Source organism: Sorghum bicolor, chromosome 1, assembly GCF_000003195.3.
Source record: "Sorghum bicolor cultivar BTx623 chromosome 1, Sorghum_bicolor_NCBIv3, whole genome shotgun sequence".
Taxonomy (NCBI): domain Eukaryota; kingdom Viridiplantae; phylum Streptophyta; class Magnoliopsida; order Poales; family Poaceae; genus Sorghum; species Sorghum bicolor.
Window position 1 is genome coordinate 75,491,687 of NC_012870.2, and position 17,213 is coordinate 75,508,899.

Consider the following 17,213-nt stretch of genomic DNA (forward strand, 5'->3'; position numbering starts at 1 on the left):
AATATATGGCACGCATGAATAAGCAAGTTCCTTTGCCCCCTTTTCTTGGGGCCAGTTGGCGCTGGTAAAATTTAACTCTCGTCACATTAAATGTCTGGATATATGCATTGAGTATTAAATATAGATTATGTATGAAACTAAAAACATAGCTAGAGAATAATTTATGAGACGAATCTTTTGAGCCTTATTAGTTCATGATTAGACACTAATTGTCAAATAAGACAAAAATGTTATGGTATTTGTTAAACTTTAACATCTCCAACCAAACACCCCCTTATTGCATTGGTATACTAGAGTGTATACAGAGGCACAGATCAGATCGACATGCGTATTTCTAGTTTTTTTTAAAAGGATAACAAAAGATTTGCCTCAGTTTTTATTAGACAAGTAAAAGAGAAAAAAAAATGGTACAAAGAAAAACTAGCCACAAGCCTCACCACCAGGGTCCAAAGAAATACCAGAGTTTATTTACAAGGGAAATAAATTCAATTATTCAAGGAATACACAATGACACAAGACAGGAAGCCATGCGTGTAAATGGCCGTCCTGAACCCCCCCCCCCCCCCCCTGCTTTGATTCAGCAGACAACAGCTACAATGCAGTTTGAATTCCGTCGTCGTCATAGTGTGGGTTGTTTTGGTATTAAAAACAAAGGTACTATACATTTACAACTGCTTTCATTCCACGAGTATATTAAAAAAAAATCATGATTAAAAATATTATTCACTGATTTATTATAAAAAAATGCTGTTGTTGGCTGATTTATAAAACAAGCGAACGGGGAAACCATGACATAGATATATAGAATTATAGATATTCATAGTTTTCAAACCGTACGTTGTTGGCCGGCCGGCCTAGTCTCGCCGAGTTGATTAAACTAACAACACAAAGCAGGAACGTGCGAAACCGCCAGGTGCAATGCATGGATGGAGTCGGTGTTCCAGATAGAGTTGCAAGTTGCTTGCAACATGTTCTTGCCGTTGCCGAGTTAATTGCACCGTCGTCCCAGCCGTGACGACGAGAGGTCGGGTCGATGGATCGATCGCCAGCCGCCCAGCAGCGTCTCTGCATGCGCAGCAGGCTGCAGCGTTCTGTCTGCAATTGCAGCATGGACGCGCTTTCGCATGCATGCAGTTGGATCCCCGTGGCCGTTGGGCTCGACCACGTCATGCATATCGATCGCTCCCGGGCCCCGGCCGGCGGCCGCAACCCAAACCAGGCCAGGTCCTTGGCGGGTTGGCCTCATCCTCTCCGATCCGCGCACGCACGGAACCCAGGATGGGCGGACCACCAGAGACCGGGCCGGCAGCGCGCGCACAGGTCCGAGTCCGAGTACGGTGTACCGATCGAAGAGAAACCTGGGCTCGCGACCATGACCATCCGATCGGATCGGAGTAGCCAAGTCGTCGTCCGGCGCGGCGACGCTGCCAGCTGACGACGTCCAAACCGCAACACATGCATGCATGTGCTAGTTATTTACCATTACCAGCAAGCCCCCCATCAACAGTTCGTCTTCGTCGATGCATTTTACCGATGAGTACTTCGTGTCACGCTGTGAGATCGACCTAATTGGGCGTGGATCTCTACTTAATTACCACCGTACACATCATGGATTTTGAAAACAACGACGGTGGTCCGGCTGCGGAACTAGACGGCCGGTTAAATGGGGGTTGGTGAGCTGACGACGCGTGAAAACGTTTAATTTTTTCGCTCTCGTCCTTTTGAACATGATGTGTGATGACAAATAATGTTGGTTGGCCTGCCCGCCTTGCCAAGCAACTCGATCGGTACGGTCGTTCCGTTCCATGCGCATGACATGCATGCATGGAGCTCATACATCAATTTGTCCCTAGCTAGTTTCGCCTAACAACAACGTATATATATAGTTACGCAAATCATCTGTAGCTTCCATGCGTCACAACACAGAAGTACGATCGAACTAAGCTAGCTCGCGCTAGTGCATTCACCAATCAAACCAGCGCGTCCAATTAAGTTCATACTCTATACGTGTCCGCCACATCGCCTGGCCAGATGCATGTTCATGCATCGATCGCCAATAATGTCCCGTCGTAAGTAGTTAATAGAGCTGTTAAAATTTAACACGTCCGGCGAATTAATTTTTACACGTCGATACATGTCCTCATGATATATCCAGAAGATTTTTTTTTTTCATGGTGTTGTTGGTACCTTAAAAACTTGTAGTACTTTAGTGGCCTTTGAGGTGAACGCATGGGTACAGATCCATTGTCAACTGTGATGCATGCAAAGAGACAAGGGCTATTCGTCTTAATTAAAGAAAATTATTTTGGACAAGCTTTGAGTCAAACATTGAGAATATAAAATCATGAATACTCTCTTTGTCCCTGAAAGCTTTAACTCCTAAAATCCGTACCTGTCAAACTTTTCTAACTTTGACCAATTTTATAAAAAAGAGCATCAATATTTATAACATAAAATAAGTATCTTACGAAAATATATTCTATAATAAATCTAATGGTATTAATTTGTTACTATAAATCTTAACTTTTTTTTCTATAAATTTGGTCAAAGTTGTTAAAGTTTGACTTAGAACAACTCTAGAAATTGCAGTTTTCAGGGACAGAGGAAGTAACTTTTAAGTTGTTAAATTTGGTTGTGAAAACCATATAAATAGATTTGTCTTAAAAAATACTATCATAAAAATATACATATAACACTTTTTAATAAATATTTTTATAAAAAACAAAGAATCGACTTTGGAGACCGTGTGTGTGGAGGGAGTACATGAGCTCACTAGAAGGGGAGTACATGAGCTCACTAAACGACTTTCTTTATCGGTAATAGAGGGAGTACTATATATCAACATCGATCTCAATGATTCCACCACCCAATAAACACACTAGGAAAATTAAGATATATACACCCAAGCTCAGTTTTCGAAAACTTTTCCTAGGGAAAATTAAGATGGATCGATGACGAGGATGAGGAGACTAATTGTAGACAGCAGCCAGTGAGATGAACAAATTACATAGTACAAGTCAAGAAGCGACAACAACATCTTGATCAAGATGGACACAACGGCCTATTAATTCGGAGTTGGGCGCAACCACAGCTTATACTTCAGGTTTACTTTATCTCCGATCCGAGAAATGACTGAGTGACTAGCGTGATTGATCTGCAGTGGAAACACGTCGAATAATATATAAATTTTTTAAGAAAAAGGGAAGGGTAATAGTAATTATTAACATTGGCTGCCGACTGATAGTCTTTCTAGAAAGAAATGTACGGTTGATATGAAGATAGAAATGCATGCATAAAGCTGACTTATGGCTTGTTCGGTTAGCTAGGAATCTACCCAAGAATTGTTCCAGCTCTTTCGGGGCATGAATCCTGAAGAACCGGTGCCAAGAACCGAACGATGCCTTAAGCTCCAGATTTAATCATGTAAACTTTGTCCAATCAGTCATCTCAATCATGATGGGTACACCATTTTTTCAGAGGATAATTCAAAGAACATGGTGATCTTCAATTCTTCATCTACCTGAGCTGAATCATTTGAATAATTTCAACGGTACATGATCTAGCCGTATTGAAATTCGAAGCAGTTTGAGTGAGTTCCTGCAGATATTTGTCAACAACAGTCGACAATGTCAACTAGCCACTTTCAACTAAGTTAATGATGCTGACTTGCTGAGTTAACCTAGCTGGCCCGGCCCTTTAATTTAACCTGCCTACTGTCAACGGCGGAAGAAGCAAGCAAGCTAAGCCATTGCACGCGCTGCCTTTAGAATTGTTGATGTACAGGACGGTGAAGTCTACTATCTTTCTAATTTTCTCCAGGGAAAGAATTTTCAGTTCCTAGGCATCCACAACTTTCTTTTTTTTTCAAAAAAAAAACACTTTGATTCTATCTCTGTCAGACGATGACGACGACCTATCAGTGTCGTATGGCATGTCCATGTCAGGGATTAGGTGCAGAATTGAACACTCCGTTCGTATCAGCAAACTGGATTGGAGAATAGTTTTGAGAGACGGACATCATATCTGAACATCACCAGGAAATTAAAACGCATTTCCGTTTCCCCCCACAGGACTTGAGACGAAGACGGGCTCTCGGGAGATTGACGAATGGGTCCTTACCTGAACAGCCGAAAACGATGGGGTCCCTTGGAAACTATGAATGCGTAGTAGACTTCACCATCCTGTATAGTACTGTACCACGCAGCTGCAGCTTGTGTGGCACATGTTTGAAGCTTACATATATACTAGAAGAAGGGTGTGTTTAACAAGGATCAGGATTATTTTAGCTCGAGGCTGCAATTGCAGTGATCGATTGATTGAAGTCGCATGACACTTGTTTGCTATTCTCAAGTGTATGTATAATCTCCCTTTTAATTTGGACGGTAGTAATTGTACACGACTTGTTCTTTCTGATCTGAAAATTTTTGGATTTCTCTTCTGATGGAGCCTTTCAGAAATCAAATCATAGGGCCATCCAGCGAATTCAGGTTTTTCTTTCTCGCTGCAGATCGATCAGAATACCGTGCCGTTTGAACTTGGAACACCATCTGTGTCATGCTATGCTAATAGGCATCCTGTCAGATTTTATTGGCCTCGTCCTGGATCGTATTCTCAATTCTGTCAGGTTTGACAGAGACTGATAATCCGGCAGCTTATGAAGCAAACCAAATTGAGAAAAAAAAAACACACGCGCTCATGACCTCACACAGCTTCTAATAAGACCACGTAAGCCGGCCGCTAGTCGATCCGACGTGTTTTCACCAGCGCTGAGCGCCGTTTAGATTGTGCCTTGTTTGACGGTTCATTCATGATTCATACTGCTGACAACCACATACAAGAAATCAAATGAGGAGCCCTAGTCATCGTCGTCTTCCAAGCATAGACCTGACCGAATGGATGTCATGTCACGCAGCCGCAAGAAATGGAACGAGCAGAACATCCCCTCAATCGGCTTCGATCGAAATACGTGTGTCGCCAGCATCCTCCGTTCGCCTTTATCCATCGATGGATGCTCCCCAAAAGACAGGATCGGAAAAACCAAAAAAGGCAGAGACGCTTTGCGTCCGGTTTCACATCACGTCGCTGTAGCCGTCCGGAGCTCTAATCGGCGACGGAGGAAGGGAGGACGAATTGGCGCCGCCAACCACCACCGGTTCGCGTCATGGGTGTAGACCTAGACGCGGACGAGTACACTGCTGCTCTGCACGAACAATGGCCACACGAAACGAGAGAGAAAGAGCCCTGCCTCTGCTTACCTTGTCAATGGAAGATTCGCGTAGAAGGAGGAGACGAGCAAGATAAAGATTTCAATCCATGCCGTATTGCCGTGGGAATTCAGCGGTGTCCCCTAAAAGGAGAGTAGAAGGTGTCGTTCAGATGAACTGAAAAGAGACCGATCTCTTTCTCGCTAAAGCAGAATGCTTTTAGATTTCTGCTGCGACTACCCCGTGCGTTCGAGCCAGTTCTTCCCTGCTGCCGGCCGGCACCCCCCTCCCGCCACGTGCAGCAGGTGTCGCCGGTTTTTCTAACGCATCATACGCACGCAAGTTAACCAGCCGGAAAACCTGCGCCGGAATACCCTCTCCAGAAATCTTCACAAGTCGACGCAGAGATCGTCACGCTATGGTATGATATATACGCTCTGTGTGCATCAGCATGACATCCACATGGCCCGTATTTGTACGTGTGTTTCTCGCTCCCTAGCGAGGCCATGTTCTGCATTATTACCTCCACGGATTTCTCTCCACGGTCCACACACGTACCAGGCCTTAGGTCGCGCGACAGAGAGTTGTTGATGGGCCCAAATCTTCGTTTCGGGCCTTTTGGTTGCATTCCATTTTTTTCCCCTAGACATTATCATCATTATCATTTCTATTTTCTAGTAGTAGTTGCATGTTAAATCAAACTTTAAATAAATTTATATATAAAAGAAAAAAAAATACTGTACAACTAGGAGGATCCGCCGAGGTTTCTTTGGATCCTGTGCACGTCCTGGCCGTTGATCTTGAACGCTATCTTGAGCACCTCGTCTGGGACCGGCGGCTCCGTCCGGAACGACGAGAAGGGCACGAGCTGCGCGCCGGGGCTCTGGCTGTTGAGCCCCGACAGCACCACGGCGGGCGCCGCCACGTCCATGTTGTACAGGAAGTGAACCATCCCGCGCGGGAACACGAACGCCTCCCCGGCGCGCAGCAGCTGCGTGTACAGCCGGTACGACGTGTCCGCGAACCCCACCAGCACGCTTCCCGCCAGCACCAGCGCCACCTCCGACGCGCGCGGGTGCGTGTGCGGCGGCGCCAGCCCGCCCGGCGCCAGGTCGGTGCGCGCCATGGCGAGACCCTGCGCGTTCGCGCCGGGGAGCGACGACGCGGGGCTCGTCACCGTCACGTTGAACCCGAACAAGGCCGCCGTGGCGGTGGCCGACCGGTGCTCCGTCGTCGCGGGCGACGACAGCGCCGAGGTGGCGAAGTGCTCTGCCCGAGCTGACGCCGGGTCGATGCAGGCCAGGCCGTTGAGGTGGAACTGGGACGACGGAGGGGTCGCCGTGTCGGCGACGCAGTAGTCCAGGAGGAGGTCGGGGTCGGACATGCAGACGGCGGCGAAGAGGAAGAGGGAGAGGAGGATTCGGTGGCTGATACCGATGCTGCCACCATCACCCGCATCTCTCATGATCATGGCTACCTTTTTTATTTGTTTGCTCTGAATTTTGGCGGGAGAACGAGCTAGATGTATGCCACCGTCTAGCTTCAGTGATCAGTGTGGTCGCGTATAAATAGTACTAGTAGCAGCACAAATGAAGTGTAGTTGATGACACGCGAGCATACAAGCTCATGCTTTAAAGTTACTATTTGTATGAGTAACAGAGGGGTAAGGTCTACCTTGCCTTCAAGAATGAATCTGTATCTGTAGGTGTAGCACACTCCGACTGAAGCGCGATTTAACAAACAGCATCACGAATACAAGTCCCCGCTATACCCTCGGCAAGCCTGGGCACAGTACGATTCATTGAGATTTGAGAATAAGCTGACCAAAAAAAAAACGAGCAACAGCTCCCAAGTCCTATCTCATATGGCAACAGACAAGCAGGTTATACATGTCATGTTGTGATAGATCTGATGTTACAGCAGCCACTCGGGCGATGCTTACAAGGGCGATACATTTGTTTGCTCGTCAAGAAAGAGGCAGCCAAACACGGCGTTGAAAAAATCACGGCCTCTGATTGTACCCTGGCTCCCTACCAGAGCTTGCGTGTCATATTTGCACGCCCTCCCGCAGTCCGGACAGTATGTCACCTGCATCCCATTTCAGGACAGATTTTGTTAGAATACGTACATGTCTACCTATAGGCAGCACCGCAGGAAGCTTTTAGATGTTCACACTCAATGTTCACACATAGAAACACAAGTAGCAAAAGCAAAATGCAAACTGGAAGATTGCAGTTATTCATGAAGCAGAACGGCTCCAATGCTACAGCCTTACCGTGACTTGTATTGTATTTTCTCTGGTTACAATAGTGTACGAATTACTACTAGTACTATCTTATTAATGTCAGCATGCAATGGCTGCAAGCGCCAAGTGGCATCCACACATTTGTGTGTAGTTTCATAATTTGTAGAGCACAAAATGAGAATACCTAAAAGCTTTTCTCTGCTCCAGCAGAGCAAACACTTATTATAGCCAATGTGCCTAAAGATATAAGCTCAAGCAGGTTATAACTATACTGGAGAGATAACAAGCTACAATTAGGGTGTGTTTGGTTTGGGGAATAAATTGGTCCATCATCATCTAACTTTTTAGTTTTTTGTTTGGATTGTGGAATAGAATTAGTTGATCCATCACCACCTCATCGCTCACAAGCTAATAATTTAGTACTAGTATGAGGAATGCGGTCATTCCACTAAATTTAAGGAATGACCTCATGATACATCGCCTGAATCTAGAATGGGATGATTCCCCAAACCGAACAACCCATTACAAGACAGTAAGTCCTTGAGACATACCTCTAGAATCTTTGGTTCGAATCTGTTATCAAGCATAACATCTACACCATACATGGCCCTGGAGAATGGGTTCTGCATCTCAGGATGAACAGCTGCGGCTGACTCAAAGACACAACGTATCGTAGACCGTATACTTTCATGGATGTCCAGCCATTTAACTAAAAGTTAAAAGTAAAAAATTAGTAATGTACAACTAAGAATTCACATAAAAGAGAGAATCAACCTTGGTGCTCCTTCTCAAACTCCTTGACAAACTCTGGTGTATTCATATGTTTCATCCTTCCAATATAATTCTGAATCAGAGAAACAGTTAGGTAACTAGTTAAATGTAACATGACAACCGATCACAATATAAACATATAAGCCAGGAGATATGGGCATACTTAGCAGAATCGCACAAAGCATACAAGAGAATGCAGCATTAATAAATCTTCAATAGCAACAAATAATTAGATGTTATCCCATAGAAGTGAGAATGAGTTGGATCTCACCATCACAGTGAAATGGGTCTCATACTCAAAAAAGCTAGTCTTCTCCAAAGTGTACTGATTGTTTGCTAACCTAACCTAGAATAGAAAAAAAAAAACACAAGAGTTGTCAAACAAAGAATGATAATGGACAAAGGGATTTATCAAGTATCATCAGAATTTCAGGTCATACCCAGAAAACATCAGATAGAAATATTTCCAAAGGGCGGATACTACGGACCAAAACAATGTACCGAAGATCAAACTTCCTTCCTTGGAAAAGTGCAGGGCGTTCAATATATTTTTGGCATATCTTGGGGCCTGTCTCCATAAGTCTGATAATAGCAGACAAATCACCAGTAACTGTGGTATCGATTGTTCTCGCCATGTTCCAAGGCTTCATGATCCATAAATTGTCCATGCCATCTCGTTTCCTCACAAAATAATCACCAATAAGTGGAGACAAATGGGTCTCTAGGTTATATGTAGGTTGAAGCCATTCAGGTGAACCCCAAGCCTGCATGAGTTGATCTTAGTTTCAAATACCACCAATGTTGATGTTGTTTAACTCAACGCGTTCTAGATTTATACAGTAAGCCACACACGGTCCCCTAACCACCAAAAAAAAAAGAGAGAAACTAACCTTGTGGATGGTCTCCGCAAGATGGTGCTTCATGACAAGGCAAGCTTCAAAAGGAAATTGATTTGTGTATTGTTGGTCTGTGAGCCCTACAGCTTTCTTTACTTCTGAATCCACTTGCATGCTTACCCAGATAATGTCAGCCTCCTTTGGATCAGTTGCTGCAGGTATACAGAACAGGTGTGAAAGAGTTGCCTTTGATGAATACATTTGCAGAAATAATGGAAGATACCCAACTAAATTCCACTAATTGTCAAGGTTATAGGAATGTATTAAAGGAAGCAAACTGATACGATGGCATCACAACAGTTTCATACTAAAGTGAATACTACAAAAACTATATATCACATTAATTTTGATTTGGTTCGCTGGCAAGCATTATAAGATAGGCTGACAATACTGTAAGTCACAAATTACATGGTGCATTAATAGATCCCAGAGTATTATCACAAGGGTGCACAAGAAAAATAACAGAATACTTATTAGAGTCATTGGATAAAATAATAATACCAAAAATGCAAAGAATTTTGAAGGTTCAGATGATCCAGATAAATGAATATTCTTTGTTGCAGACAAGCTAACCATAGCTTTTCAAGTAACAAGTACTAATGATAAGGAGAAAAGGCACAAAATGAAGAGGAAAAGGACTGCAAGCATGGGTTGAAAACTTGTGTGAATGATAACTAGAATCCTTCAAACGAAAGGGAAGACAAATCATAGACAGGATTGAATGTTGCTTACTGAGAACAAACTCTGGCCGCGTTAAAAACTCCTCTACATGAGGTATGTCAGTATATACTCGAAGTGCACGACCATCACTTGGACGTATACTTTTGGTAGAGGGCGTCTCTTCTATTTTTGTCGAAGAACAAATGCTATTTGATTGAAGTTGTTCCTGGTACCTCCTGAATTCCTATAAAGTAGAAGAAAGATATATATGGAGTTATGATAAGGTCATTCGCGCAGCCTCCAGTACCAAAAGAAGCATCTTTGTGTACAAAATAGGCGAAGAAGCAAAATTGCCTGAATAAAGTAGTTCTCAGGTGTGCGGAACCAAGCTGTAAGCCTAGCCGAACGCTGTTTGTCCTCGCCAATACCAAACAAGAAATCACGGGTACATTCTTCTCCAGTATGAACATCATGAGTGGGCCACAGAATTGTGTAACTGAAAATATTGGATATTAGCAAACTATAGTGTTAATAAGTTATAGGAAATGCATATCAAGGGTCAATGCCTTATAGCAGTGTCTAGTTTCCCTTCTGGCATGAACAAGAATGGAGCTATTCTGAAGTTTGCATAATCACTGTGGCGCATGGCTGAGCCCAACTCGTCCATGACATACCTGCATAAATAACCAAGCATCAAATGATAACAGTATGGACTGACAAAATATCCTCTGCTCAGAGTCCAGGCATTCTGTTTACAACGAGGCAAAGGTAAATCGAGATAATCCGATAATCTAACTATAGGTAATGAGTCATAATGGTGTGCAATGATCTTCTGACCAAACTTTTGCAGAGATCCACCTAGTTACTAGCGAGTCAGTAATGCTTTCAAAAAAGTGATAAGAAAAGAATGGAAACCAAGGCATACCAAACAGGTGTTTCATCAATCTTTTCCTCATCAGCAAGCCGGTATGTCATAAGATACAACCACATTGCACCAATAACTCTTTCAGCAAGGGGTTCTTCAGGTGACCATTCTGGAAGCCGTGGTTCAAGTGCAGAGTCAACTATATGCTTCCCACTCTCTATTATACTTGAGGAATCCACACCATTTAGCAAAGATAAATTAGGGAGAGACTCAAGAATGGAGATTGCGCTGTTTCCCAGAGGGCCAGGAATGTCGACCTGTAAAATGAATTTGCTAGGTAAAATTTGATTACAGTGATCCTTGTCGAGAATCTAGACAAAAAAACAAGAAAAAACACCATAGGCCACTGAATAAGTGCATGTAACACAATACACCACTTGTCGTGAAGCTGACATGTTGTCTTGGGCATGTCAGTGAGACATCAAAGCTGTATTGTAGGCATCTGAACCTATTCAGTGGAATATAGGGGATTTCTTGAAAAAAGGACACATGAAAAATTGAAGATATGTCAAAAGAAGATATGTAAGCTGTAGCATAGTACCTCCAACTCTTGTAACTTTGTGAATCCACCAAATAGCTTTAAGAGATCATCGCCAGAAATTTGATCCAGAGGATTACCACGGATGTTCAATTTTGACAGAGATGGGAAATTACTAGGAGATAATACCTAGGGGTTTAAACACCATAGAGAGGGAAATTGTCAGTACAAGTGTTGAGAAGTGCATGTCATTCATAGAAGATCAGTTGGGGTCATTAAGTACCTCTGGTAGCTTGTGAATGCATCTATCAGAAAGGTCAATAATCTCAATACTCCCTAACAGTGTGCTTTCCACAGAAGAACAGGGATTATCTGCTCCAACAATGTCTGCACAAAAACCTAATGCCCACTCTCCAGCTTTACTCGTAAAATGTGAATTGTATATTTCCAATCCAGAGAGACCATCTAGAATAGCTTTGTCAATACTAGCAAGGCCAACAGGACAACAAGAATGTCAGATCATGACAACATAGGCTATTAAAAGACTACTGCCTGAAAATACATGACAGTAAAATTCTATAAGCCTGATTCCTTGCTCCTTAAGCTTGTTCAGCAGGGATCCAGCTCAAGAAATCTTGGATCTCAAGCTAAAGGTGCATCAAGAGCATATGGATGAATCACTTTGTTTGCAGATTGTACTAAATACAAATATTTAAACCATTTTAATTCAATCTACAAACTACAGATCCAACCTAGATCTAATCAGGGAATCACTGTTCCCTTTCATGGCATTGCTGTTACCAGACATGTATTGTAACCAAATGTAGCAGTAGACTCTGTTATTTAGACAAATTAAGTTTCCGTGACCTAAACTTCATGCATGCATAACCACTCTTCTGTTGTAGCCAGGATTGTTGATACCACAAAGGCTCAAAATGCATGGATGGCAAAGAGCTGGCAAGTGTTTTGCTACTTTTCTGTCCCAAATCCGCTTTTAGCACCTCAAATCCATCCATATATTAAATCAATTATTTGAACAGCCACAAAACACAAAATCTCAGGCCTAGAATTTGCATGAATGAATGCTATGATTAATGCACCTTGAAGTATTTCATGAAGATAAATTACTTCCCAGGTTATATCAATGTAATGTTAGGTTTTTCAACTTGAGTTCTCTTTGGCCCTCAAATTGCCATTGAAGTATGCACGGAAGACAAGCTTACCAATTTCCATCAATGTGATATTGATAGTTTTATCTCAAATTGAGTTATATTTGGCCCTTATTGCCATGGAAGTATGCACTGAAGAATTTATCAAACAACCTAAGAAAAAAAAAACTTAGTCTCACCTTTTGCCAAGAACAGGATTCTCGTTCAACCACAGTGCCTTTAGCTTTGCACACTTCCTGATTTCTTGCATAACTTTCTCTAGATCCTGCAGCTTGTTTCCCCATAGGTTCAGAGCTACCAGATTCTAGTCAGATACAAAAGGGAATAGTTAAGATAAATAGAAGACCAAGCACAATGTGCCAAAAACACTTCTTCTGAGTTCTGGCAACTAGCATAAAACGTTGTAAAAAATACTTTATTGAAGTCACCACTTACTTAGGGTTTAGGGTTTAGGGTTTAGGGCATACTTTAAAAAATACTTTATTGAAGTTCCATCAATGTAATGTTAGGTTTTTCAACGTGAGAACTGAGAACAAGCACATAACCATTTTTTCCCAACTGTATATTACAAATGAGCAAAATTGAGAACCTGTCCATTGGAAAGAATCAGACTGTTCTTTTTTCTAGAAAAAGAGAATCAGACCGGAAATTTTGCAGATAGATCCAAGGCTACTAGCATGTCATCATCAATTCCGAGTTCTTCAAGTTCCAGCCATGCCGCAGAATCCCTTCCCCTCTCCTGAACTCTAGCCTTCTCTTTCTCGACTACCTGCAATACATGCTCCAAGCTCCCACTCTCGTGACCATCCTTCTCATCTGCCTCTTCAGTTTCTATCCTGCGGTCCAAATCCACACACATCAATGCTGCCATCCTTTCAGCCAGTCCTGGCACTTCCCGCAACTGCAAAATCATCAAAACACATGCATAAGATCACCCGTAATAATATGACAAAATCCTGTAAGTGAATGCTACTACAATTCTTCCTTGCTGACCACTGACCATGCATAGATAATAACAGAGAAGTTCAAGAAGGCACTGATTGTTGTATTTTTAAACAAGTAATGTGATGACAATTAGGTTCGTGTTAGCTAGAACAGCTTAAGGTATCTGAAATTGTATCCGCCACTTAATGGATTGTACTAATTATAATATAGAACGACCAATTATCCACACTTCAGCACATAGAATTCCTAATCGTTCCAATTAGCCAAAAAAATGAAATGGAACGTACTAAATGACTATTGATTCCACTGGAAGAAACAGATGATTAAATTGAATGGATTCATTGCAATCTTCAAATTCGGAGTAGTAATTATTCAGGCACGCGTCACAAACACGTACAAGCCATACTGACTGACCCCAAACATTTTGCTCCTCGACAGACAGACTAGCTGAACGCACTCCAGTCACCACGCGCGCACGCCACTTACCTGCTTGAGCGCATCAGGAAGGCGGAAGGACCACGCGTGGTCGACGAGGAAGACATCGGACTCCTTTCGCAGAGACTCATCGGCGGAGAGCACGAGGCGCCGCTGCCTCCCGTCCTCGCACGGCTCGACGGCAAAGACCTCCCCGCCGTCGAACACCTCGTCCGCGAGCTTGCGGTACAGCCTCTGGTGCAGCGACGGCGGGATGCCGGCCGCGGCCAGCAGGTACGCGTGCACCCGCACGAAGTCTTCGTAGTTTCGGATGCGGTCGTCGGGTGATGCAGAGGCTGCCGCGGGTGACATGGCTATAGCACCCCGGCAAGCGGCGGCGGCGGCGGCGTCGGGTGAGGGCGTGGGGAGAAGAAGGGTTTAGAGGCCTCCAGAAAACAGAGTGGAGTGGAAAAGGGCGACTAGCAGGCGAGAAGTGAGCCTGCTTTGCCGCTTTAGGATTCGCGCTGAAGTAGGAGTATGCTTCAGACGATTCGTTTCGGAGTGGGTTTTTTTTTTCGTTTTTGATCAAGCCTTTAGAATCCCATGGTAACCAAATGGTAGAATCACACTTCTTAGGCTTTATTTGCATGTTGTCGGATTCACCTCAATCCACATGTGTTGGAGTAGATTGGGGTGAGATTTAGTTCAAGTTCCACTCCAATCCACCCCAACACACGTGGATTGATGGGAATCCGACTTCATCCAAACAAGACCTTAAGATGATGGGAATACCGAGTAACAACCTTATTGGTTATTGCTGACAATGCTGATGTATTCGACAGGAATGACAAGCGTAGTTTAGAGAATTAGATCGTATGAATACCACCACAACATCCTTAGTATAATTTGCAAAGGACCATGCATCGGCACTACCGCGTGATGGATCCCGATCGATATACAATGGCAGTATGGCACTGCTATATAGGCCTAGTCGCCTATTTCAGGAGATTTCGATGTTTTCCAACTGAGGCTTTGTTTAGTTCACTTTGAAAACCAAAAAGTTTTCAAGATTCTCCGTCACATCGAATCTTGTGGCACATGCATGAAACATTAAATATAAACGAAAACAAAAACTAATTACACAGTTTAGCTGTAAATCACAAGACGAATCTTTTAATCCTAGTTAGTCCATAATTAGATAATATTTGTTACAAACAAACGAAAGTGCTACAGTACCGAAAAGTTTTCACTTTTCGGAACTAAACAAGGCCTGAAATGCACATCGACCAAATATTTTCAGTTCGATTGACTCAACCTTGGATCATTAGTTTTGTTTGCAATGTCTTTTACTGGTTGTCCTCCCTCGTATGGTCGGTGGCAACGTAGCCACATTCGGCTAATATTTGTAAATTTTTGTGTTTTCAGATATGAATAAAAATACATTTTGTTATTGAAATATTGATATTGATTGATTCATGTCATAGAAATTAGGTTACCCTGCTTTATTACCATAAAGTATTTTAAAAACTATTCACCATGGTGGGCATATGTGTCAGTAAATCGTAACCGGCCTATAGAGCCAACCGAACCAACCACATCCGATCGTAAGCCAAATACAAGACTCATTTATCTTTAGGTAGCGCTACAGGTAAAAGGTTTCATACCTATTTTTAGTCTTCTCCAACAACAAGACCTAAAAGACAACACTCTCTGTAAATGGGTCTCGAGGAGAGAGAATACCCAAATTTGGGTTATGCCTCTCCTGATACCCAAAATGGGTCTTCTGTATGGGTATGGGTAGTCTGTTGGAGGCTATAGGTATTGTGTTGGAAACCTATTTTGGGTTTGGGTTCCCATATAGATCTCCTATTGGACACAGCCTTAGTACGTTGAATCACATTGATGCAGTCCTCCAAAGATTGAGTACCCAACGCCACACCACTTCTGAGCTCGTTCTGATCGTACTTTAATTTCGCAATCATACTTCCATTTCCCAGCTCATTCTTGGTGGCTGACTTGCTCTGTCTTCCGAATGACAACCTCTATTATTTTTTCTAACCTCTCGTCGAAAGTAGGTATGGTTGAAAATATGATTTATTATGAGAAAAAAATATTGAATGACTGATAAATTCATCAGATAAGCTAATATGATATCGATGTTCTTATACAAAACGAATTTAATTTTAAATTAAATGACTTGGAAAATGAGTACACCCTAGAGAGGGAGTAGGCTAAATCATGCGCGACCGGTCGGTTCTAGTGATTTCGCGCCTGTTCTCCTTTTTTCTTTCTTTTTCTTTTTTTGCTTTTATAAACTCCACTAGTTCTCTGAGGGGATGTTTTTCACTGATCCAGTGATTTGTCACTTTCCATTTCTTTCTCCCATTTCCATCATCTTCATCTTTTAACCTAATCTTCCAATCTCTTTGATTCACACGGCTAAAGTTGAGTCCCTATCACATCGGATTTTTAACATTAATTTAGAGTATTAAATATAGACTAAGTATAAAATTAATTACATAGTTTGTGACTAATTCAGGAGATAAATCTATTAAGTATAATTAGTGTATGATTTAATAATGTGATGCTACAGTAAATACATGTTAATGATGGATTAATTTGGCTTAATAATTTTTTCTCACGAATTAGCCATGGCTTCTGTAATTAGTTTTATAATTAGTTCATGTGTAGTTCTACTAATTAGTACCTGGCATCTGATGTTCTTTTTTGGCGAGGACAACCCAAGTTCCTATTGTACTGGATTGATAATTCGCCGCGCTGAACAGTGGAGAATACCGACTCCACTAAAAGCATATTAGATCCTAAAAGATCTACTATTTATTAGTTCGAGAGCTAGTAACTATTAGTTCCATTAATCAGTTTGAAGTTAATATTTAGATGCTAATAGTTTATATGCACCTTCAGCCCGATGTCCAACCATCTATTAGCAAGTGAATCCAAATAACTAACTACTAAAAAATACTCCCTCCATCCCAAATCGTAAGTCATTCCAAGAATCTTGGAGAGTCAAAGCATTTTTATGTTTGACCAAATTTATAGAGAAAAATACTAAGATTTGTAACGTAAAGTGAGTATATTATGAAAATATAATTAAGGAAGAATCTAATGATACTTAGTTGGTATCATAATAATAATTATTTTATCATATAAATTTGGTCAAACTTAGAAAAATTTGACTCTCCAAGATTTTTGGAATGACTTACAATTTAGGATGGAGGGAGTAGTCAGCTAGTCTGTATTAGTTATTAGCTGGCTAGTTGGAAACATGTAAATCTATAACTCTTATAAAGCTAAACCCCACTAGATGAATTCTCTCTCCATGCAAGGTGTCCACATCATTTCTCACTAAGTGACCCACTAAATATTCCATTTCTTCATGCAAGGTGTCCACATCATTCTCCACTAAGTCCATGTCATCCCACATTAATTACAAAAAATTACCATATCATCTATATCATGTGAAATACTTTAAATCTTTAATCTAT

The 17,213-nt window shown here is 42.1% G+C and overlaps 2 protein-coding genes across 4 annotated transcripts; both read right to left on the bottom strand.

Moving 5' to 3' along the window:
- LOC8082016 (germin-like protein 3-1) lies at positions 5,797-6,750 on the bottom strand. The gene has a single exon (XM_002468358.2). It carries the CDS (start codon positions 6,673-6,675, stop codon positions 5,950-5,952), a length of 726 nt encoding a protein of 241 aa, XP_002468403.1. The 5' UTR covers positions 6,676-6,750; the 3' UTR covers positions 5,797-5,949.
- LOC110431753 (tubulin--tyrosine ligase-like protein 12) lies at positions 7,025-14,196 on the bottom strand. Of its 3 annotated transcripts, XM_021451272.1 has the most exons (15): positions 13,780-14,193; positions 12,992-13,249; positions 12,528-12,652; positions 11,463-11,664; positions 11,243-11,368; positions 10,702-10,958; positions 10,343-10,450; positions 10,131-10,272; positions 9,849-10,020; positions 9,111-9,268; positions 8,661-8,984; positions 8,492-8,566; positions 8,224-8,293; positions 8,001-8,158; positions 7,025-7,292 (listed from the first exon to the last, which is right to left on the bottom strand). In XM_021451272.1, exons 1-15 carry the CDS (start codon positions 14,077-14,079, stop codon positions 7,143-7,145), a joined length of 2,625 nt encoding a protein of 874 aa, XP_021306947.1. In that variant the 5' UTR covers positions 14,080-14,193; the 3' UTR covers positions 7,025-7,142. The 3 variants fall into 3 exon arrangements, 2 of the variants coding, with proteins under 2 accessions (XP_021306947.1, XP_021306948.1); XM_021451273.1 differs by lacking the exon at positions 8,001-8,158 and having other exon boundaries at positions 13,780-14,195; XR_002449196.1 differs by lacking the exon at positions 7,025-7,292 and having other exon boundaries at positions 8,112-8,158; positions 8,384-8,566; positions 13,780-14,196.